The sequence below is a fragment of the Procambarus clarkii genome, chromosome 48, assembly GCF_040958095.1.
Source record: "Procambarus clarkii isolate CNS0578487 chromosome 48, FALCON_Pclarkii_2.0, whole genome shotgun sequence".
In the NCBI taxonomy this organism is placed as follows: domain Eukaryota; kingdom Metazoa; phylum Arthropoda; class Malacostraca; order Decapoda; family Cambaridae; genus Procambarus; species Procambarus clarkii.
In genome coordinates this window covers 5,540,322-5,565,677 of record NC_091197.1, presented here as the reverse complement: position 1 = coordinate 5,565,677, position 25,356 = coordinate 5,540,322, and the positions used below count along the sequence as shown (strand labels likewise).

General features: G+C 43.7%; 1 protein-coding gene across 2 annotated transcripts in view; it reads right to left on the bottom strand.

Annotated features, from left to right (window-relative positions):
* Nucleotides 1-25,356, bottom strand: part of LOC123764728 (Extracellular sulfatase Sulf1) — a gene marked incomplete at its 3' end in the record, with an annotated part of 180,104 nt that overhangs the window by 56,730 nt on the left and 98,018 nt on the right. For both annotated transcript variants that reach the window (XM_045752788.2, XM_045752787.2), the window contains 8 exon segments: nucleotides 1,975-2,178; nucleotides 6,510-6,677; nucleotides 7,553-7,728; nucleotides 8,095-8,245; nucleotides 9,755-9,924; nucleotides 14,558-14,709; nucleotides 17,530-17,629; nucleotides 23,887-24,026. In XM_045752788.2, the coding sequence (XP_045608744.2) occupies nucleotides 1,975-2,178; nucleotides 6,510-6,677; nucleotides 7,553-7,728; nucleotides 8,095-8,245; nucleotides 9,755-9,924; nucleotides 14,558-14,709; nucleotides 17,530-17,629; nucleotides 23,887-24,026 (1,261 nt within the window).

The window sequence follows — 25,356 nt, the reverse complement described above, 5'->3', positions numbered from 1 at the left end:
GTGCCAAGAATTGACCTGGAGGTCCAGGGCCACCATCCAGGCACCCGGCCCCAACTGAAGTCAGACAGGAGACAACAGTCCTCCGATGAGGGCCCGTGGGGATTCCCAGGGTCCTGAGACAGAATCACGCTCAGGGAAGCCCAGGCAGGGTACTGCTAACCGACGCCCAAGTCTACCAAACAACCTTCTAAGAACTGAACCCCCAGGACATGTATACTCAAGGTGACCTAGCAGGGGGAACCACCAGAAGAAGGAAGAGTACTCAGTACACAGGGGGCAAGAAAAAAGGCAGACCGCCTCCACCAGGCAGACAAACAAACAGAAAAAGGAAACCTCACAAGAGGACAGTGTACCCAGGCGAAAGAGAGTCGACCACCATGATTAGTGAAAACAAGCTGCGCAGTACCCTGCACCCCTACCAGTGCAAACTGGTAGGGGTGCCCTCACCCTAAGGCAAACAAGGGAGACAGAATACCCTAGCACACAAAGGGCGGCCAAAAACCAAGCAGTAAACGGCCTAGCAGAGGCAGAACCCAAGGAATTTGGGGAAGGTAACCCCAAGCCTCAAGAGCAGTACTTACAGGGCACCTAGGGAAGGAAACCCCTAGGCGCATGCAGCCCGAGTACTGGGGAATCACTCCCGGCTCATGCACCACCTAGAAGACAGTCACCATACTCTAGGTACAATGCTGAAACAACCACAGGAGCCGGAGCACATGACCGTTGCTTATAGCATCAGCCTCAGAACTGAAGGATGGATAACCAGGTGAGGGTCTGGGGCTCCCCCTTTCCCTTCCTTGGGAGGGGGGGGGGCTGCGCAGCCAGTGGCGCGGCGACGTGTGATGTTATGTTCATTTGCTCGTTTCTTTTTGGGGAGTTCTATCCACTTGTTCGGCTTTTGGTAGCAATTTTCACCAGAATAGGGGTTTGTTTTGGGACGCTTACCTTTCTGGGTGCTTGACCTGGTCGATGGCAGACATAGAATGCTTCCAACCAAACGGGGGTTTCTATAGGCCATTGCTCCCCATGCCTCTCTGAGGGGGCCAGGTTCTGTCTCGTGGTCCCCAGTAGACCCATAGAACTCCATACACATGACTGATGCCAAAGCATATCAGCCTGGATAAGCTCCAGGGAGCCGAAGGGGCTCCCCCAGAAATATGATTTTTTCATGTTCTACATTCAGCACATTATAATGAGTAAATATATCATATTTATTCATTACTAATGTATGCCAGGAAGCTTTGTGTAGCTTTGAGTAGCTTTGGGTAATTAGACAGACCCATTATTTCTATATGATAGTTCACTATAATATCTAATTTTGCCAACTTGTTATGTAGACTGCTTATATCAATGCCTTCTAAATTAAAATCCCCAAAATCTAGCTCTTTTATTTTTCTTCTTGCCAGCGGCCATCTTGAATGTTGTCGTCTGCACTGTTAACACTAGGACAACTTTTTCTCATCCAATTTTTTCACTTCACTTGTCACATTTGTGTTATCTCACCTATTTTTCCAAAGCGCTACACCTTTATGTTCCTTGGTTCCTTGGGTTCTTTTCCTTCCACTCACTATTATCAACCTGTTCTATAATACTTAGGAATTTTGAAATATCCTGGAGCTCTTCAGATGCAGGTGTTGACACAAGGGGTTTCACACCCCCTTGTGGCCTGCTTGACATGTTAAAACATGAATGTCTCCAGAATGAGGTTTACAAATCTGCCTAAAAGAACTCCGTAATTGATGGCACCTAATAGTTTGGCACTATATCAGCATTGTAGTTTCAGAGGAACCATATGGGGCTCCTTCCAGAAAGACAAGTAATTATCATACCTAACAAGAGATCTTTAAGCATAAATGTTCAATACACTCAGGGAATAGATCCTAGAAACATGTATAATCCCCTTATCTCTAAAAACTGTGGACATAGACCAGTGAGATGATGCAAGGCAGAAGAAGAGATGCACTAGCACAGTACCTGTATCCCTCATGTACACACTCCCACTTCTGGTCTTCCTGACATGGGGAGCGATATTCTTCACTCTTGCAAATTATTTCCAGACGTTCACGCTTTGAGGTGTAGAGACCCCCATTTACACCTGAGCCAATTAATCCCTGAGCACGCAACTGCCGCCGTTCTTCACGTAACTTGAGAGCATCTTCTTCACGATGACGTCCTGCACTGCAGAAAGATAGCAGGTACAAATGTTTAATAACTTAATACCTTAGTAAAAGGCCTATGGGTTGACTTCAAAGCATTATTTGATAGTTTTAATTTACTGCAGAAAGATACCATATTTAAAAACATACGCTAAGGTTGAGATTAGGGTTCATAATCTGAATGTTTCAATGCATTTTTCCTGTTAAAACTTTAAATATTACCTGTCTGCATATCCATATTATAACCTATTAATCTACCCAAATGAGCAAACCAACTACTCAGTATGGAGAAGTGAGAGAACTGAAGCTTATACACTGTTAAGTGAGATGCAGATGTAAGGAAGCCTGTAGTTTTAATATATCTTACACCCTCACTCCACAAAAGGTCAATACATCCAATTCATCCCACAACCCCTGACGAAAAGTATATACAGTGGCGCCTCGATTAACGAGTTTAATCCGTTCTGGCACCTAGCTCGTCATGTGGAAAACTTGTCTTGCAAAACAACAACAAAACTGTCGTCGGAGGTGTCCGAGAACCAGCGGGAAAACTCATTAATTGAGTGAAAGCTTGTCAGTCGATACATATTTTCTGCGATTGGCTTGCTCGTTATTCGAAATGCTCGTAACTGGAGCCGCTCGTCACTCGAGGTTCCACTGTACCTCTAATTTCTCCCCACTAACAAACCGAAAAAAGTGCAAAGACATGCAATAAAATGATTTTCGGAACTGAAACGCAAGTGCTAGTAGGAAAGGTTAGAGGTGTTAAGCATGCCAAAGCTAGAAGGTAGAGGAAAAAAAAGAGGTGATATGATCAATACATACAAAATAATAATGGGAATCGACGAAAGTGATAAAGAAGAATACTTGAAACCTTCAACTTCAAGAACAATGGGTCACAGACTTAAGCTATGGAAATAAAGCTGCCCAAAAAAAAACATTGAATGTAATGAAATGCCAGTTTCTGGGTGAGCCCCAGAGGGTCCCCTGAAGCTATCATCACTGACCAAGTGCCATATTATCAATCGTCATCAGTTGCAGAGATCTTTGTGCCTACCGGGAACCAGGAGTCAGAACCTGGCTTCCTCAGAGAGGTGCAGGGAACGATGGCCTACGATTACTTTACATTTAAAGTGTATCATCTTTGCCATCATTAGGAATGGCACCAAGAAAGATATATGAATCAAAAGAAACCACTGCCTGGTTTAAAGTTGTGATCAAAGCATCCATAATGTCAAAAGAATTCCCCCAATAACAAATGAAACAACAAAACTAAGTGGATACTAGTCCTCCGCTAGTTTCCTCCCACCTTTCCCCTCGCTGGGGAAAGGGGAGAGAGAGGAGCCTGTGCGGAGCACCCGAGCCGACTGGCTTCAGTTATTTACCGAGAAATACACCATCAACCTGGGGAGGAAAGGTGTCAGGGAGCCTTCGGGGCTCACCCCATAAACTCGTGTTTCATTACATTCAACACTGGTTTTCTGAGGGGAATCCCATCGGCTCTCTGAAGCTAACTACCCACAGAGAAAGACAAGACGGGAACTTACCAGGAAGGCAGGAGCACTTCCTGGTAAACAGGCAGGCATCAACTTAAAAGTCGAGACTGGAGGCCGCAACAGATACACCAAAGCAATACAAGGCCACAGAGGACCTGGAATGTTCACAAGATATCGAGTGGCCAGAACCCTGTTAGACCTCTAAAACTCCTGTGCCCTAACATCTGTCCAAGACATATTACCAAAATCGGCCAACAAGGCAGCATACTTGCGAAGATCATGAGTATGAGGGTAGACTGCAAGCTGGTTAGCTGTAATGACACTGCGGACAACTTAAGAAACACAAGCTCTGGAACAGGGAACCAGAGAAACTGGATCAACTCACAATAAGTCCACCGAAACAGAACCAGTGGCTCGAAGGTAGCTACGTAAACACCCCACCGGACAAAGCACATGATAGACCCCTGGCTGAACCAACTAAGCTACCACAACCAAAAGACCCTTCTAAAAGCCCACCATCTCATTCTTCACCAGAAAAGAAGTTGTAGGCTGCAAAAAAAATGACCCCCAGGATCAAAAGAAAAAAATCCCTGGTGCCAGTGGAGAGCACGAAGCTTACCCACCCGACAGTAGGAAGCCTAGGAAATAAAAATCAAAGACTTCCAAAAACAATCCCTGACCCAAGGAACCACAATAAACTGAGGGGGAAGAAAGAAAAGTAAGAACCACGGTCCAAAGACCAGGCAGGCTCAGGCGGCACAGGAGCAGGCTGGAGGTAAAACAAATCTTTTATTGTTAAAATCTTTCAATTTTTATAGAAAGCTTGCAAAATGCCAATGCCACATTATAAGAAGCCACAGTATTAGGCATTAGATGCCTATCGAGGAAAAGCCAAGAAAGAAAGGACAGAACAACATGGGCTCAAACAGAAGGAAAACGATAAAGAGAGAGAGAAAATGATGAAAAGACCACCAAGAAACCTCATACAGTACTATCGATGAGAAGACCGCAGGTCTTCTCATCGATAGTACAGGTTTGATGAAACTATCAAATTCCGCAGGTTTGATATTTTCACTATCAAACCAGCCCCTGATCACCATACAAAAGGGAATAAAGATGTGGCATGAATTCTAGATGCAAAAAGCAGAAGAAAAGCGTTCCAGCAGTGCCTGGAACCAAGGCTGAACACAACAAACCAGAAGAATTACTTTTCCTTTGTACAACTCCAGTAGTGCCAGCACCTGGAGTAATAGCCAGAGCAGGTAAAGAGGTAAATGAACCCCCACCTCAACCAGTCCAGCTGAAAGGCATCCACCATGAGGGCATCAGAGTCGGGGAATGGCACCACGTAAAGAGGAAGACTCCGAGACCATGCAGTCGTGAAGAGGTCGAAGTCCGGGGACCCGAATGTTTGACAGGCAAAAGGAAAGAATCGGCATCGATGGTCCATTCAGTGGACACAGGAATGAAGCGAGACAGACCGTTGGTTAAAACTTTGTACACTCCCTGAACGTGAACGGCATGGAGATGTAAACCCCGAGAACTCAGCAGAAGAGCTACCTGAAGCGACCAGCCCCACAGAGCTACAGACCAAAGAGACCCTCCCCAGTTGAGACAATGAACCACGAGGGAACAGTCCGCATGGAGCCAGATCACCAAGCCCTGTGGAATCCAAACTCTTCGAACCACCTGCCACACCACTGCAAACGCCTGCACTATGCTATGAGCTCGATGAAGAGAACATCAACCCTAGATGGATTGGTAAGCCCTGATCACAAAGCCCCAACCTACAGTCGAGGCATCCATGAACACAGTGGCTCGAAGGTAGCTACGTGAATTCTGCCTCCCTCCTCGAGTGAGGGAGGAAGGCACCATGGCACTGAACCCCATAAAACCTGAAGAAGCAGCCGGTGATGCAACTACTGGTGAAGACAGACAGGGACCCGAACCCAGTGAGGGAACTGAGGGATAATGCAGTAATAAGGAGATGCAAGCACCTGTCTGATGCATAAAGTAGAAGAATAGTAGTTAAAAGTGCCCACAAAGTGGATATGCAGCTGGTGCCTCTATAGCATTGCTGAGTAATACATAATAACAAAATAATACAGTAATGAGTATGTTATTATGCTCTATTTTGGTATACATCATTCAAATACATTGTCCAATGGTAATACCTGTTACTTTCACCAATGTCCACAAATTTCATTTTTAGGGCTCTTCGGCGTTATTTGCGCGCCACTGCCTCGGTTTCCCTTCTTTCCTGTTCCAGGGCTCGGGTCTCCCAGGTCATCCGCAGGGTTATTAAGTCTAGCCAGCCTGCGATCTATCCTCGTACCTAAATTTGCTGCTTTAGCTGATGTTTTTGGTAATACATATTGGGCTGACATTCGGGCAAAAGGATGTTGGAGGTCGAACAAGGACCTACTCGAGTTGAGGTGCGATTGGCGGCCGCCTCCCGGATATGTCCCTCTTTTACTCTTCTGTGGCTAAGTAGCTCTGAGGAGTTGGAGGAGCTCTTCACTGAAAACCAGCTTGGTTTTCATGTGAGAGAAACATGTGGTTTTCATTAATGTAAATCATTTTCATGGGTTTTCATGATCCCAGAAAATGGCGTTTCATTACATTCAACGCTATTTTTTTTGTTAATATTTTTGGGGGTGTGGAACGGATTAATTCAATTTACATTATTTCTCATAAGAAATTTTTTTCGGTTTTCAAATTTTTGGTTGTCGAACCATCTCTGGGAATGGATTAAATTCGAAAATGGAGGTATTACTGTAATTGATTGTTTTTCATCCCTACAAGGGTCATGAACATCACCACTACAGACTGTTTGATGGATTGATGAGTGTCTTACCTTTCAACTAGGAAGCTATCCCTCCAGGAAGTGGCTTCTGGTCCATCTTCTTTATTACCGGTAAGTACAGGCAGGAGCGAGCGGCCGTCCATGTGTGATGGAGGTTTAATTCCTGCGATGTCCAGGAAAGTCGGGGCCAGGTCCACATTCAGAGCAATATTATCAAATCTGAAATATTCCACAATCAGCTGGTATTGTGCCATTATTACTGACTTACATCTAATGTAATTAACACAAGTTTGTATAACACATATAATGATCTGGTCAACAGTTTAAGCACTAATATTAAATGATTAACCACTGTACTGCACTACTCATGATATCATGGGGAAGGAAGTGTGCTACCTTACGTATCATGTTTGTTAGTACATCATGAGATTCAAAATTTCAATTTTTCAAACTTCAGATTCAATTTTTGAGTACAGCGATGATTCACTCATTTTATTATATAAATATATCACACTACACACTATTGAATAATAATACAGCAAAAAAACTACGAACAATCAATCGGAGACACTGAAATAATTAGGTAATTATCTCTTTGTGGCAACTCCGGCCTGACAGCTGGCGAGCAACAGACCGTCTGGGACGCACGCTGAGTCAGCGCCTGTTTTTTGCTAGACTTCCCCACCCTATAGCAGGCAATATATGCCACTTACTATTTTTTTATTATTTTTCCCATGATCAATGAACACAAATTAACAGGTTTAGAAGAAAAAATCATTTTTTTTTTTGGTATGTGCCTGTGGGTGACACATGCTAAATAGCCCGGCGCCATACAAGGGTTAAATGTAAAGTGCTCATAGGCCATTGCTCCCTGCTCCTCTCTGAGGGGGTCAGGCTCTGGCTCGTGGTCCCTGGTAGGCATAAGGACTCCCGTGACTGGTGACCCCAAACTAATATAGCACTATATCGTTCAGACAGCTTCAGGGAACTAATGGGGCTCCCCACAGAAACATCAGTGTTATCCCACAAAACCCAATGTACCTTCTAGTATAAAATAAAAAGAAATAAAAAAATATCTAGCAGGTAGTACTTACTGTCTTCCAGGTTGGATGCCTGGACCCCTCACCAGGAATGGAACTTTGATGTCAAACTCAAAAGGCATGGATTTTCCTTTGACAAGGCCAAACTGTCCCAAATGGTAGCCGTGGTCGCTGGTATAGAAGATGTACGTGTTGTTTAATTCCCCAATGGCATCGAGTGTGTTCACCACCTTAAACAATAACACCTATCTTGATAATTTGTCACAGTACTACATAATCTTTTAATATACTGTATTACTACATAAAATCTTCATCTCATTATTATTATAACAAAGCAGAAATTTATTAAAATAAAAAAGTGTGAAAATAGGAGTTTTTACTTACAAGAGTTTCCTCATATACAACTGCAGTAGTTAAAAGAGCTCTTGTGAGCATAATATCCTACAACCTGTGGTAGTTTTCTCAACAACTTTTTCAGCAATTATTAAAGAATAACCAAAGCAATCTATGATAACACAAGGACCCTCCTTTTATGGTTTTGCAGTCAATTACCCAAAAAATATAACACACAGAAGTTACCTTTTTGGAGCACCTACCTTGGCAACTGATTCATCTATGGTCTGAAGTGTCTGAAGTCTCTTAGTCATAAGCAAATCAGTAAATTTTAGCTCAATGTCATGCATGCGACCAGTGAACTGCAGCAGCCACTGTTTGTCAGGGTTGGGAGCATAGTTGTAGGCCATTGTGCTGCAAAAATCATTCATCAATAACTTATGTGATTATAGCATAGACCACTATATTAATTATCTGCTATACACTATGCTGCAAAGTATCAGTCACCATCATCACTACAAATGATGAGATTTGGTCACTGTACTTTATGCCATAAATCATTAAGTCACATATCATACATCATCACCATGGCAACTGTCTACTAATGGGGATTACAAGATACATTATTTTACAATATAATACTAATAAAGTTCATTTAATAGTTATTATCAATGAGATAATTTTTAAAATAGGCCACAAATGTGAATCCTATTTCTAATTACAGTACAGTGTGTTCTCACTTGGATGAACTATATGGGGCAAAGCCTATTCGTTCCAGTGCAGAATTCGTTACATGCATCTGACCCCCAACAACCTTCAATATTTTTTTTTATGCGCTGCTTTATTATAATATTTTTCATGCCCTTTAGGTGTCGATAATAATCTGCCAGCTCTTCATCATCAGTCACTTCTCTGGCTCCATCCCCACCACTGACACCATCTCCCACCACTGACACCATCTATGGGGTGTATTGAGGCAGCAGCGAGAAGGCCAGGCTTAGAGGTGTCTCATTCAATACGCCCGCCAAAAAAAAAAAAAAAAGGCTAACTGAATTCCTAACCCTCCCCCCATCACCACTGAGACATCCATTTATTATGCATTCTTCATTCTGACTATGGAATATGATAGAGCGATGTGTTACAAGCCACTGAAATGCTAAAAATTTTCTCTCTTAATTTTGTGAAAAGCATCAAGTGAATATAGTCTCTAGGCAGCCATGTGGTGTGGAGTCAGCAGAGAGAGGGCAGACTGGGCGGACACATCTCCACTCACACCACCTTCCCTGTGACGCGTTCCACCACCCCTCTAATACACCCTCACCACTGACACCACCATTTAGTATTATGAATTCTTCATTTTGACTATGGAATATGATAGAGCAATGTGTTACAATCAACTTAAATGGTAACATTTTCTCAGCTAATTTGGAGAAAAGCAGTGTGAGAACTCTCGAAGTGGAAGCATGGAGGCGCTAGCCACGTGTTGCCAACTAACTGATAACCAGAGCTCACCACTGACCCCACCTGCCTCCACTGACAACAACGTCCACCACTGACACCACCTGCCTCCCCTGACAACACCTGATCACCTGCCTCCCCTGACAACACCTGATCACCTGCCTCCCCTGACAACACCTGCCTCCCCTGACACCGCCTGCCTCCTCTGACAACACCTGCCTCCCCTGACAACACCTGACCACTTGCCTCCCCTGACATCTGACACCACCTGCCTCCCCTGCCACCACCTGTTTCCCCTGACACCATCGTCAACTATGACGGCTTGGTCTCGGTGATCGCTTAGACGAACTATCCTCACTTAATCAAACATTTGTATTTTCCACTGAACATTTAGAACCGAATTCAATTTGTTCGGATCTTCCGGGAATTTGCTAGAGCGGGGTTCGTTAGAGTGAGTTACTGTACTTGTGGTCAGTAGCATTGAAGAAGCGGTGAGCATGCTCTGGGGCGGAGTCTTCTGGTCCATGAGGCGCCGGATAGCTGAGCACCATCATCATTGGTGGAGACGAGTCCAGGGCCTTGTTCTTCTCCAGGAACTGAATGCCCTCATTGGTAATCACATGTGGATAGTAATCCTGTGAAAGGGGAACATATTTATATAATTTATATATTATGGTACTGTTAGAGTAAATGGACAGGGAGACACCTGTCTCTCTTTAGAAGTCATACTGCCAAATAATCAGCACCACTGAGTTCTTTGTTATGTGGACCAGGGAAGAATTAAACCTTTAGTCGAAAAAAATAAGAGGAAGAGATGGTTAGATTACCAGTGATTGGGTTGTTCTTACTTATTACATGGAGCTAGAAGATCCAGGGACACAAACTAAGTACCCTTGACTATCAGATAAAAAAAAAAAGCATCTGAATGTTGGAAAGGAAAAGAACTTGAGGAAGCCTAAAATAGTTTGAAAATCATTGCCCTTGCAATCCCTACAAGGGGGGGCCAAGAATAAACAGGACACCAACTGCAACAGAAGCATAGTCACAACCCTTTCCATGACCAGCAAACAGGCAAAGGCTAAACAGGAAGTGTATCAGCTAGGAAAACCCTTAACCATGAGGCCAAGGAGCAATGAAGCCCATCAACACAAAAGGTAAAAGGTGTCTAGCAATTTAGAGGAGTAGCTAAACAATGTCTCTCGCCTGATGGCCACATAAATGACATTGTTCAAGGAGCTTATGCTGCGCTTTCCAACTTCAGAATAGCTTTTAAATACATGGATGGTGAAATACTAAGGAAATGTTTCACAACTTTTGTGAGCCCAAAACTGGAATATGCAGCAGTTGTATGGTGTCCATATCTCGAGAAGCACTGCAAGAAAATGGAAAGGTGCAAACACATGTTACCAATGGCTTCCAGAACTGAAATACAAGCACTATGAGGAGAGGCCAGCAGTGTTAAATTTGCCAAAGCTGAAGGACAGAAGAAAAAGAGAGGCAAGATAACAACAGAAATTGACAAAATTAACAAAGAGGAACTCTTGAAACCTGCAACTTCAAGAACAAGAGGTTACATATTAAAACTAAGGAAACAAAGATGCTGTAAAATACTAGAAAGTTTTCCTCTGCAAATGGAGTGGTAGACGGTTGGAACGAGTTAGGTGAGAAGGTGGTTCATGCTGTTATGACCAGGTTTGGTATTTGTGAGGAAACAATGAATATTTTGAGGAACCAAATAATACACCTACGGGGCTGCTGTAGTATGATAAATTTATGCCATATAAGTTACTGGCTAGTTCTAAGAGATTTAAGTCTGTAAAAATAGGTAATTATTAACCCTTAACTACTGCACTGCTCTGCATTAACCTCTGTGATGTGCTTCGTTTATTGGAACATTCCCCCTTTGCGCTGAAAATCAAGTGTTCACAAAATTTTTTGTTGATCTTTATAAAATGATAAATTCCCTTCCCTGAACACGTACATCTAAAAAAAAAGAATAAAAAATTCGGTTTACTTTGGCTGTAGGGACGTGGAGAGGGAATGTTTGACATGAGATAGGAAGGGGGGAGTGCAAGCAGAGGAAGGTACAAGGAGCGAATGTGTAGAAGGATAGAGGAAGTTAAGACGGGACAAGCGAGGTTAGGACAAGACAAGGTACGTAGATGGTATCCGGAGCTTCACAACTGGGACGCTAATGCACCGGACTCCACAGAAGTGCCAGCAGGACAACGGGAGGAAGACCTAGGAAGGGCGCGAGGACAACATGTGGGAGAACGCAAAGTAGGAGGCCCATCAGGGCAAGGTGGCAGGGCGCTTGAAAATCAGGACAACAGAGGATTGCTTCCGCTTAGTACCAGGGGCAGAGATGTGCGGCAAGGCAACCTGGGAAGAGACATAGGGAAGGCTCGCCAAAGAGTTCCGAAGGGCATTGTCCAGCATCGATTCAAATGTATTGGAGATAGCAGAGGCAGCTGCGGGAAGATGGATGTCAACCGTAGAAGAAGCGGAGGAGAGGAGCGATGGGTCAGCCTCAGAAACGGGAATGATGGACTGCGGAAAGATTTTTGCAACGAGGCGGACCAGCATCGTCTCGAGTGCATCCACAACATGAGTGAAAATAGCGTCAACTTCAAAACATTCATTTGTTGGTTTGCTTTTCTTCCCTGTGGTGGCGGCCATCTTTGTTGTTGACATTCTGCTGTATTGCAAGAACAACTTTTCAAGTGCAGATTTTTCATTCATTTACACTTATTTCTTATCTCTTAGTTTCTTTTCAAATTCCCTACACCGTCATGTATTCTGGGACATCACTTACAGCCCTCACCCTGCTCCCAACACTTAGTCAATTTGATTTATCCAGGAGCTTGCAGCAGTGTGACTCCTCATTGTGATGCAGAGACAAATCAGTAAATCAGTGAAAAAAATTGTGCATGACACTGCATGTTGTCCTGTCTGACTATGGAAGATGCTGCATGTTGACCTGCCTCAACTGTAATTACCCAAGTGTAATTACCTAAGTGTAGTTACAGGATGAGAGCTACGCTCGTGGTGTCCCATCTCCCCAGCACTCTGTCATATAATGCTTTGAAATTACTGACGGTTTTGGCCTCCACCACCTTCTCACTTAACTTGTTCCAACCGTCTACCACTCTGTTTACAAAAGTGAATTTTCGTATATTTCTCCGGCAGCTTTGTTTCGTTAGTTTAAATCTATGACCTCTTGTTCTTGAAGTTCCGAGTCTCAGGAATTCTTCCCTATCAATTTTATCTATTCCTATTACTATTTTGAACGTAGTGATCATATCGCCTCTTTTTCTTCTATCTTCTAGTTTTTGCATATTTAATGCCTCTAATCTCTCCTCGTAGCTCTTGTCCTTCAGTTCTGGGAGCCACTTAGTGGCATGTCGTTGCACCTTTTCCAGTTTGTTGATGTGCTTCTTAAGATATGGGCACCATACAACCGCTGCATATTCCAGCTTTGGTCTAATAAAAGTCGTGAACAATTTCTTTAGTATTTCTCCATCCATGTATTTAAAAGCAATTCTAAGGTTAGAAAGTGTAGCATAGACTCCTCGCACAAAGTTCTTAATGTGGTCCTCAGGTGACATTTTTCTATCTAAAACCACCCCAAGATCCTTTTCTTTATCAGAATTCTTTAAAGATTTCTCACATAATTTATAGGTTGTGTGGGGTCTATGTTCTCCAATTCCACATTCCATAACATGGCATTTATTCACATTAAATTCCATTTGCCAAGTGTTGCTTCATATACTTATTTTGTCCAGGTCTTCTTGAAGGGCATGACAATCATCTAAGTTTCTTATCTTCCCTATTATCTTAGCACCATCAGCAAACTGTTCATGTAATTGTGTATTCCCACTGGTAGATCGTTTATTTGGACAATGAACATTACCGGTGCAAGAACTGAACCCTGAGGTACTCCACTTGTGACATTCCTCCAATCCGATACCTTGCCTCTGATTATGGCCCTCATTTTTCTGTCAGTTAGGAAATTTTTCATCCATGTTAGTAGCTTACCTGTCACTCCTCCAATATGTTCCAGTTTCCAGAACAACCTCTAATGGGGAGCTCTGTCGAAAGCCTTTTTTAGGTCCAGATAGATGCAGTCAACCCAACCATCTCTTTCCTGTAAAATATCTGTGCATGACACTGCATGTTGTCCTGCCTGACTATGGAAGATGCTGCATGTTAACCTGCCTGATTGTGCATTATGCTATATATTATCCTGTGTAACTGTGCATGATGCTACATCAATTGTATAAGTCTGTGATGTGTCCCCACCTGGATTATTGCATCCAGGCATGGAGATCTTATCTTCAGAAAGACAGAGATGCTCTGGAGAAAGTGCAACACCGGGCAACTAAAATCATACCAGAGCTTAGTCATCTCATATATCAGGAACGGTTAAGGGCCACAGGGCTAACAACATTAGAGACCAGGCATGACAGGGCATAACTGATAGAAACCTTCAAAATACCAAACAATTTGGACGATGTAGCTCCCGACACTTTCTTCAAAAGATCAGATGTAACACGAACAGGGAGCAATGGGTTCAAGCTCAACAAGCCACAATGTAGAAGAGAAATCAGGAGATGCTTTTTCCCCGATAGGGTTGTAATCCTGTGGAACTGCCTACTCGCCAAAGCTGTAAACGTCAAAACTTTGCTGGGTTTTAAAATGCAGCTAGAAAAGATCATCAGGGCAAATGTGGGGACCTTTGACAAGCCACCAGCTTCCTGTCCTCGTCGAGGCCACTAGTATTAGTGGCTTTCAGGTAAATATTGTCCTTCCTGACTGCATGATTCATGTTGATGCACAGCCTTACTACATGATCCCACATGGTGTCGTGAATGTTGTCCTACCTGACTGTACATAATGCTGCATGTCATCCTGCCTGTGTGCAGTCCTGCTTATCATCTTGCCTTACTGTGCATGATCTTATACGTTATCCTGCCTGACTGTGTGTGATCTTGCTCTTAAGATATACCAGATCTTATCTTATGAAGCAGCCCAAGGGATTGCCCGAGAAAGAACTTGGGTGTTTTCAACATTTATCATAAGAAACATCAATCATGCTGAATCATAGCAAATGTGGAAAGCATGAATAAAAAAACTGAATACAAACAAAGCTTGAGCTCAACAAAAATTTATATTTATCATGTGGATGAACTTTCAACTCTGAACAAGGGGAAAAAATTATTCAAAAACCGAACAAAAGTACTGTATCAAATAACATTAATTACTGACCTTAGGGTAATGGTCGCCATACTTGATGAAGTGTCCATTACGTTGGACAGTATAATTATAGTAGCGAGAGTTCTTGATGAGTCCAGCCCATTCCTGCCATCCAGCCGGAATGTGTGAACCATTGTACTTGTTGAGATACTTCCCAAAGTAACCTGTCAATTGAACAGAAAAGCTATACAGCAGTAATGATCGATTTGAAATTTATAAAAAACAAGTGTCTTTAGACAGATTCTTAGTAAGACAAGCAAGCAGTGAGCCACAAGCAAGTCCTAGTGGTATGCAGGCAAAACGTGCCAGAGAGTGCACACCAGAGAAGTCCTCAACTGCCTGATGTTATAATGGAAGAGGACTCCCCTTCCAAACAGTAACACCTCTCCTCCTCCCTCTTCCTCGCCATCTTCCATACGCCAACAGCAGTCATCAGCAAGGGTAAGTAATAACTTGAACATAGTTTTGCAGTGTAGATTTCAATGAATTAGGTATAAAATTTAGTTTGAAGTGAGGTTTTTGGGTAGTCAGGAACGGATTAATTAATTTCCCATTATTTCTTATGGGGAAATTAGCTTCGATTTACTAGTTTTCGGGTTACGAGCTGCCTCCAGGAACGGATTAAACTCTTAAACCGAGGTACCCCTGTACAGGCAAGATATATTTTGTACAGACAGCCACTTGGTCCACCACGCTATTGCCTACTACCCTGTGACGTCACAGATTCACGGCACATTGTTATGATTTGTCATGAGGCTGGAGTGTTCATTCTGTGACTTTGTTGGACATATCTGCGCAATCAAAGAACATCTGTGCACCATGTCGGCTCCAAATGCACTCATTGTGTCAGTGATGGCTGACTGGTTGGTGGATGGGCAGGCAGAGTGAGCAGGTGGGCAGGGAGGGAGAGGCTGAAATGTAGGCAGGCAGGCAGGGAGATCACACCATATCCTGGGTCATTAGCATATTTTTCAAGCCACATCCTGTCTTTCTAAATTTATGCCAGCATTTCTGTAAATCTTTCAATATTCATTTCTTCATCCTCCTAATTGCTGACAATAGACGTGAGGAGTTTTTTCCAGGAATTCTTCAAAGTCAATTCCTTTACTTCACTCTACACCTTGGCCCAATTATAGATGACTTCCTTGATGGAATAGTTCTTCAAATTCTTAAAGAGTACTTTTATCCCTGTTATCCACGCCGAGTTTCATATCTTTCTCAATAGGCAAACCCACCAAATCTTCGTTGAGCATCATTTTAGTGTACAACTTCTTCGTGACACAGATAACTCCCTGATTCATAAGCTGGATGAGAGAGATTGTATTAGGAGTAAGTGCCATGCCGAGAGAGATTGTATTGGGAGTAAGTGCCATGGCCATAAGTGCCATCCATTCAATAAAACATCTAAACTATTGGGACCGACTAAAGAGCCTAAATGTGTACTGTATTCTCTTGAGCACAGGCGGGAGAGATACATAATAATTTACACAAGGAAAATAGTAGAGGGACTGGTCCCAAACCTGCACACAGAAATAACAGTACATGAGACCAAAAGGCATGGCAGGATGTACAGAATACCCCCCCCATTGAAGAGCAGAGGTACAACAGGTACTCTGAGAGAACTCTATCAACATCAGAGCCCCGAGACTGTTCAACACGCCTCCGCTACACATAAGGGGCATAACTGGCCGACCCCTCGCAGTGTTCAAGAGGGAACTTGACAAACACCTCCAAAGGATACCTGATCAACCAGGCTGTGACTCATACGTCAGGCTGCGAGCAGCTGCGTCCAACAGCCTGGTTGACCAATCCAGCAACCAAGAGACCTGGTCGACGACCGGGCCGCGGGGTCGCTAAGCCTCAGAATCACCTCAAGGTAACCTCAAGGTACACGTTATCTTGCCATCATGTAAGGTTAATGTGTCAATTCTGGGGTGAGCAGGCTCATTATCAAGCAACAGCAAGGCCCGAACTTCGCTTGGCCTCACTCTGAGTTTCTCAACTTGATAGTCACGAACTTCCTTGCAGAATACGCCATGAAACCAAGAAAGAAAGATCTCCTGTGTAAACCATACATTCCTTGAGTTATAATATTTCACAGACAGTTTGTCCAAGCAATGTTGCAGGGCTCTTGGTTTCTTTAACCACTGCACTGCGCCAAATGACAAATGCCGTTCGCCAATTACCGCACCAACTGACAAAAGTATTTTTATATTTTTTTCGTACACGGTCAAAACGCGCTCATGGTAGGTTGGATACAAAATGGACTCTTGGGACCTCCAGTGAGAGGCAGCCATCTTGGAAAAAATTCCCAGAATGTCCTAGGGCTGCTGGCTGGCTTAGTACTGAATGAGCAACCATGGGCGGTGCACACGCTTCTGGCTCCCAAACACCTGTCCGATGCAGTGTTAAAAGATCGCTCTCTGACGGTGAAATTCAGACCTTATTGCTTGAAGAACATAAGGGCCATGATATTGATGAAACTAGGTGCAATAAGGACCTAACACAAAGGTCGGATGCAAGTGATACAGCACCTATTAGGATGATACAGCAAGCGTATCCAGTTGTAGCTCTGAGCACCACCCTTGCCCACCTTTGCCATCTCCAATTTATATACCAGTAGATGATACATAGATAAATCGTTCATAGATATATATATATATATACTCTATATGAAATGCATAATCATAATAAAAACCTAAATTATTGGGATCTTCTCAAACCTTTCAAAATGTACTTTCTAAAAAGGAGATGAGACAGGTGTCACATCTGTGTCTAGAAAATAAAATATTTTATTTTGTATTTATTTTTTTATCTTTGGAGAACAGAGCTTTTCACTGTGCTAGGACTTGATTATGTTTGATTCCCTGTTATTCTTTGTATTCGGTTTGACAGAAAATTGAATAGCCAACTTTCTACTTTACCTGTTATTCCTTTGGATCTCATTTCTTAAGGTATAACTCGAGAGTGGCACATTTGCTCACCTGTCCTGTAGCCTGCAGCGCTGAGGTAGGTGGCGAAGCTCCTGCGTTCATGAGTATCCTGCCACTGCTGGGACGAGCAGTTGTGGTTGTTGGTGTACACCTGCACAAACACAAACATCTTGAGTCCAAGGGCACGGGGATGAGTGACAGGGTCAGGGTGACAGAGTCAAGAGCAGGGGCAGGGTGACAGAGTCAAGAGCAGGGGCAGGGTGACCAGGTGTAGGGGAGAGGGATGATGGGGAAATCAAGAGGATTTGAACCAAGAGGATGAGGGGAAGCTTAAGGATGAAGGGAAGCATAAGGATGAGGGGAAGCATAAGGATGAAGGGAAGCATAAGGATGAGGGGAAGCATAAGGATGAAGGGGAAGCAAGAGGAAAGGGAGAAGCAAGAGGAAAGGGAGAAGCAAGAGGAAAGGGAGAAGCAAGAGGAAAGGGAGAAGCAAGAGGAAAGGGAGAAGCAAGAGGAAAGGGAGAAGCAAGAGGAAAGGGAGAAGCAAAATGATGTGAATGGGAAGCATGAGGATGGGGGAAGCAAGAAGATGGTGAGGAAGCACGAGAATGCAGAAGGAAAGCATGAGGATGAGAAGGGACCAAGAGGATGGAGGAAAGCAACAGGATGGTTGGGAATCTAGGTGATGAGGGAGTAAGAAAGAGTATGGGGGAAGCAAGAGGAGGGGTGGGGAGAAAGAATGAGGAAGCAGGAAGGAGAGCACAACGAGGGAGTATACTGTGTTACACACCACCAATAAAATGCTTAAACATCATTAATTACATTGCAAAAGAGCTCACTGCAGGTTCCAGAGGGGGCCCCTTTGTGATTGAGGCTTGGTTACTGTGGCTGGGGGGTTCATCATGCTTCCTGTGTGGTGGTATCTGCTCTCAACCACCTGCATGCCATTTATGGTATTCGTGGGTATACTTTGTTAATTCTATGTCCCTGGTTTCTTGTTCCAAGGCCTAGTTGTCTCATTTAGTTTGCAGGGTTATTAAGTTTAGCTAGAGTGATATCTATTCATGGGTGCATGATGTCTGAATGTTGGCAGCGCTGTTTGCCTTCTTTTCCAATACTTCCTGGGCAGATATTCGGACCCATAACTATCAAGTACTCACTGCTGCACTGTTCCTGATCAATGTTTCTAGACAGCACCAGTCTTAGTGCATTAGTTCATTGTGTCGGGGGACAGGCAGCCAGTACATACATACAGTACATGTTAAGCTCATATTGAGGTCTCCCCAGGGTTGAATTACTGACCCTCCCCAGGATGCAACCTCACATCAAGCTAACTAGCTCCTAGTTATTTACTGTTAGGTGGACAGGGGCATTAAGTGATAGGAAATGCGCCCAAACATTTCTGTCCCACTTGGGATTCAAACGCAGAATTCTCGATTGCGAGTCGAGAACAAATCCATCTGTACCACTTGGACCCTTATCCCACTTGGATTACCGGGTCTTGCATGGCATTAGGACATTTTACCCAACACTGATTCCCGCTGAGGTTATTCACGTCTCCTCTCTTCACTTTATTCTGCTTTTTCTTTGCGAGAAGTTTTCTTTATGAAAAGTCTTCTTCATGAGAAGTTTTCCTCATGAAAAGTATTCTTCATGAGAAGTTAGCTAGGGAAGCTACCAAGGAAGCCCCTTACAGAAATCCTGCATTAAATGTAATGAAATGCTTATTCTAGGTGGGATCCTTGGTGATCCCTGTTCTTCTCTTGCCCTCCTTTCCATGTTGCTTGGGAGTCATGTTTCTAGGTGGTGCATGATTGACTGGGGTGGCTGGCTGGGATCGTCAGGTTGCCGGGGCTACCAGTTGGTGGCAAAGAAATGTGGCTAACTAGGAGATGGACAAGGATAATGAGTGTATATAGTTTGCATCATGGTTGTAAATGTTGTCAAAAGCAATTACTGTACTTGTTCGGGGTACCCTTCCATTCTGGTTGATTTTCCTTTGGTGTTGTGGGTATCGTGGTTTTCATCTCCAGTAGATGCTCATGTTTATTTATTACCCAAGAATCAAGCAGATGAGTCACCTGAAGCGAGCAGCCCCAAAGAGCCAAGGACCAAAAAGAACCCCTGCAGTTTAAACAATGAATCACTGGAGCGCAGTCCGAATGGAGCCGGATCGTAGAGCCCCGAGTGATCCGATCCCTCCGCAGCGAAAGCCGAACCGCCGCAAACTCCCGCACCGTGCTGTGAGCCCAAGGGAAGGACAGAGCTCACCGTCCCTGGCTGGCCTGGTGAGCACTGGTCACAAAGCCCCAGCCGAGAGACAAGGCATCCGTGAACACATCAAGTGTGGGCTCGGGGAAGTCTCAAGGCACTAAACCCAAAAAAACTCAAAGAGGAAGCCGGCGACGCAGCAACTGTCAAACCCAGCGGTCGTGAGAGAGGCGGAAGGGACGTCCCCAAAAGAACCAGAACAGGCACCAAAGCCAGACCTGACCCAGCGGGTAAACCAGAATGGCGAAGTTCAGACTCCCGCACAACTGCTCGAGCAACTGCTGAGTGACCCAGGGCATCCCCCCCAGGAACAGCTAAAGGTGGGACCACAGCTCCAGCAATGCTGCAGGAGGAAGAGACATGGAAGTGGTCCCAGAGTCCCACACATGGCCTAGCCAGGTCCGAACCTGGGATGGAACCAGATGGGACTTCCTGAAGGTAACCAGGAACCCAAACTCGGTGAGCGGAGAAAGAACCAACCCCTGGTGAGCAGACAAGCAGACCGGCAGGGAGCCCAAACCAACCAGTCATCAAGGTTGACCAACATCCGAATGGAATGTTGGCCAGAGAAGCAGAAGACGACGAGCCACCACAACCTGTGTAAGACGCGTGAAAACGTGAGGTGCCAGATTCAAGCCAAAGGAAAGGCAATGAAAGCCATAAGCACGTTGCCTCACTACAAAGCCTAACTAGTCCCTGAACCCCAGATGAATCGGGATGTGTCAATATGCGACCCGGAGATCCAGAGACACCATCCAACACCCCAGCTCTAAAAGAAGCCGGACCTGGGACAGAGTAGTCATCCAAAAGAAGGGGCAAGGAATCCAGCGGTTCAGATGGGACAAGTCCAGAATGAACCGAAGATCCGCAAAGTCCCATGTCTGGACTGGAAACAGGCGGGAAACCCGACTGAGGGATTAGGTTGTTTCGACCACGCACAAGCGCACCCACTCCAAGATGACCCAACGAAGAGAAGGGCAAGAAACTCGAAGGAGGAGCCGCCCAACGCCACCAGAGGCTGAAAGACATGACCCGAAATGCCCACAAATAGTGGGATCAAGCGTGGGCAAACAGTGCCCGCCTCTCCCCCCACCCCAACCCATCGCCCCGCCAACCGTTGAGTCTAAGGGAACAACAACAACAGTTCCTAAGGAAACTGGCCTAAAACTGAACCCCATGTGAAGTGAATAAGCATGGAGGCCTAGAAGAGGGCCACCAACAATATCTTAAGTAGACTGACTAGTCAAACCAGGCAGACCTCCTCCATGCAAAAACAAAAAACAAAAGAAAACCCACACAAAAGTACAACAACAACAGGAGGAACAGGAAACACGGCTGCCAATACAGATATTCGTGCTGCGCAGCACCGTTGTTCCCCAACCAGCAACAATAACAACACCTCCTACCCCAGGCCAAACAAAGGCCATGAAACCACAGCTGGCCCCAAGGACAGGGTAAATGCCAAGCAGCAGGAACCCCAACAGAAGTGAAGGCCCAAAGATTCTAGGGAAGGCAACCCTAGAACCCAAGAGTAGTACAGTAGAACCTCAAGTGACGACCACCTCAAATGGAGAGCAATATGGGTAACGAGAGCCCAGATCGCCAACAATTTGTCTCGTTAGGCAAGCGCTCGTTTGAATAACGTCAACACTGCATGGTGGGGTCGCGCTGCTTCTCGCACATTCTCGGTATGCCTCCGACGATGCAAATAAATTATGTTTTTTTTTGTTAAAAGATGCTAATGATGCTGGGATATAAAGGGGTGACTACTGTGATGTTGCAAAGAATTGACGTTTTTGTAGAAAGAAATGAAATTTTTTGAAAAACAACAAATATCAAAAAGGTTTGTTCAGTGTTCGGCAGGTAGATTGCTCCATGTTTCCTAACCCTTAAACCGTGCAAATCATATATATATGCTTTCAGTGGCAAATCCGAAACCACGCATGTCATATATATATGATTTCATGTCTACCTCTATAATTTAAACGCCCCGCCTGTGATAGGGGCATCTATAGTGCAGCCACGACCGATAGTTGCCAGATGCCACCTAGAAAAAAAATCCAGGCCAACATTCTTGGGTGTGAGAGCGTCAGTATTGCGCAAGCCACCAAGGCTGGTGCACGCAGCACGAGCTCACAGCATCGCTGTTCAGCTTTTGACCACAGCATCGCCTACAAATGCCATAATATATGTGATCATGCTATTATTTAGCAATGATAGTATTATAGAAGACCCCTGTGATAAAACTGACCAGGATTCTGATAATAGCAGGATTGTGGTGATATTTAGTGCTGTGCTCCATGGAGGGAGGAGTAAGGCTGTGGGAGGGAGGGTTCTGGCGTCGTCTTCTGACTATGTGCGGCCACCTTTTATTAACTGCACTCACCATACCAGCTTAGTGGTTCGCTATGGTGAACACAAATGTAGATACTTATATATAATGTGTGTATAGAGTGTAATAACAGCAATAGGAGTAGGTTGGGAGCCGCCATTTTGGTGAGGGAGGTGCGTTGTCTGCACGACTTATCATGTTGTTTACTGGTGGCCACTATGGTCTTTGGGCACCATACCAGCTTATTTGTACAGGTATAGTGAATAAAACAGGTAGATACTTATATATAATGTGTGTATATAGCATAACACCACCACAAACAATATTGTTGGAGGAGAAATATTAGTGCATCTGGCCTTGAGGGCAGCCGCCACCAGCTGACTGTGTGAGTAGCTACGTCTTCGTGTCTTTACTCACTATACAAGCTTAGATGTACAGTTATTGTGAACAAAACATGTAAATACTTATATATAACATCTGTGCATAGTGAATAAATGCAAAAACAGTATTGTGGGAGAAGAATGAGGGTGAGTGAGGTGTTGAGGGAGGGAGTGGCAACGAGTGGCTGGCTGGTGTGTGGTGGTCACTCCTTGTTGCTTTTTGACTCACAATACCAACTTAGTGGCTCATTATGGTGAACAAAACATGCAAATACTTATATATAACCTGTGTATATAGTGTAACAACAGCAAAAAAATTTTTGTTTATTGTTTTATGAACATAATAATTGAATCACTAATATGCACACCATAATTTTGAATACAGCGTTGGTTCACACATTTTATTATATAAATATATCACAATTCACTGTATTGAATAATATTACTGCAAAAAAACTAAGAAAAAATCAATCAGAGACATTGAAATAATTAAGTAATAATATATTTGTGGCAACTGTCGCCTGACAGCTTGAGCGGAGTAGACCTCGTCTGGCGAAGGCTCTGTCAACGCCCCTTTTTTGCCACACTTCCCTACTCTATTGCGGCTAAAATATTCCACCTACTATTTTTTTGTTATTTTTTCCATGATCAGGGAACAAAAATGAACACTTCTATAAGACGAAAGAATTTTTTTTATTTTTTATTTTTTTTTTTGCGGCTGTGGGTGTTAAATCCATTTGGGCCCCTAGCAGTTTGAGGGTTAAATAAAAAAAAAAGAAAAAGAAAAAAAAATTGAAAAACAGAACAAATGTCAAAAAGGTTTGTTCGGTGTTTGGCAGGTAAGCTCCTCCATGTTTCTTAAATAAAATAAAAAAAGAAAAAAATTTTTTTTTGAAAAAACAGAACAAATGCCAAAAAAGCTCGTTCGGTGTTCGGCAGGTAGGCTACTCCATGTTTCTTAAATAAAAAAATATTTTGTTATAAATAGTGAACATATGGCAATTACAGGTACAGTATTCGGAAATCTGAATTACTGGAAAATCCATACAGGTTTCCAAAATATATGATCCAAGTTTTGAGGATTGCAGAATATATTTAATCGGCGTCTATAAAGCTTGGTGCAATTATACTTATTCATTGTAACATCATAAAAGGTACAAATAACCACATTCACATATCTACTCCAGTGGTTAGCACAGATGGTTCACAACTGCTTGGACTCAAAGAAACAGTCCTAGCAGTAAATAGGTACTGGGAGTTACCTGTAATAATTCCCATCCTGAAACAAAGCATACTGCCCAAGGAGGGTCTTTAAATGTCACACAGGCTTTCTTGTCTCCAACAATAAGGAACTATCTCACACAGGTACCGTTAACATATATAGTTAACCAATTAATATAATTTTTCTGTAACTGTGGCTAACCTCATGGTTGTGAATGTAGAGGCCGGTGAGCATGGAGGAGCGTGAGGGGCAGCAGATTGGGGTGGTGCAGTAGGCGTTGGGGAAGTGCGCCCCACGATCCTTCATCAGACTCACCAGGGACGGCATGTAGTTCAGCGACCCTGTAATGTTAAGTCCAGTTGTTTATACTCTACCCACACCCCTCTCTACCCACACCCCTCTCTACCCACACTCCTCTCTACCCACACTCCTCTTTACCCACACTTCTCTTTACCCACACTTCTCTTTACCCACACTTCTCTTTACCCACACTTCTCTTTACCCACACTTCTCTTTACCCACACTTCTCTTTACCCACACTTCTCTTTACCCACACTTCTCTTTACCCACACTTCTCTTTACCCACACTTCTCTTTACCCACACTTCTCTTTACCCACACTCTTCTTTACCCACTTCTATTTACACTCCTCTTTACCCACTTCTCTTTACACTGCTCTTTACCCACACTCATCTTTACCCACACTCATCTTTACCCACACTCATCTTTACCCACACTCATCTTTACCCACACTTATCTTTATCCACACACACATGGTTACCCCACACTACTTCATACCTATTTACTTATACACTTTCTAACTTTTAGAATTGCTTTTAAATACATAGATGGTAAAATACTAGAGAAAGAGTAAATGTTAGATGAGAGCTGCAATATGCATCAGTTCTATGGTGCCCATATCTTAAGAAGCACATCAACAAACTGAAAAAGGTGCAAAGACATGCAAATAAATGGCTCCCAGAACTGAAGGACAAGAGCTACGAGGAGAGGTTAGAGGCATTAAATATACCAAAACAAGAAAATAGAAGAAAAAGAGGCGATATGTTCACTACATACAAAATAGTAACATGAATCGATAAAATTAACAGGGGAAGAATTCCTGAGACCTGGAACTTCAAGAACAAGAGATCATAGATTTAAACTAATCTAACTAAAGAAAGCTGGTGAAGAAATAAGAAAATTCACTTTTGCAAAGTGGTAGATGGTTGGAACAAGTTAGGTGAGAAGGTAGTGAAGGCCAAAACTGTCAGTCGTCATTACTTTGTCAGTAATGACAAAGAGTGCTTGGAAGACAGGACACAATGAGCGTAGCTCTCATCCTGTAACTACACTTCGGTAATTACACCTCATTACTCACACACCTTTTTACTCATACGCCTCTTAACCCACACACCTAGTAGTAGTAGTAGTAGGTCGTCGACGGTGTGAGTGGGGTCTGCGAATAAACGTCAAATAGTCGGGACATTGCAATGATATAGAGGCTAGATCATAGTATTTGACTTCACGCAGTGTGCAGCAAGCAGGGTGCAACATGCCATAGTGAACTCGCAAATGATAGAACAAATGGAGTAAAGAAACCAAATTGGAGTGGGAACACATCGCTGGACGAGAGGAGATCCGCCGTGAAACTTGCCTAGCTTTGCTTGTGGAA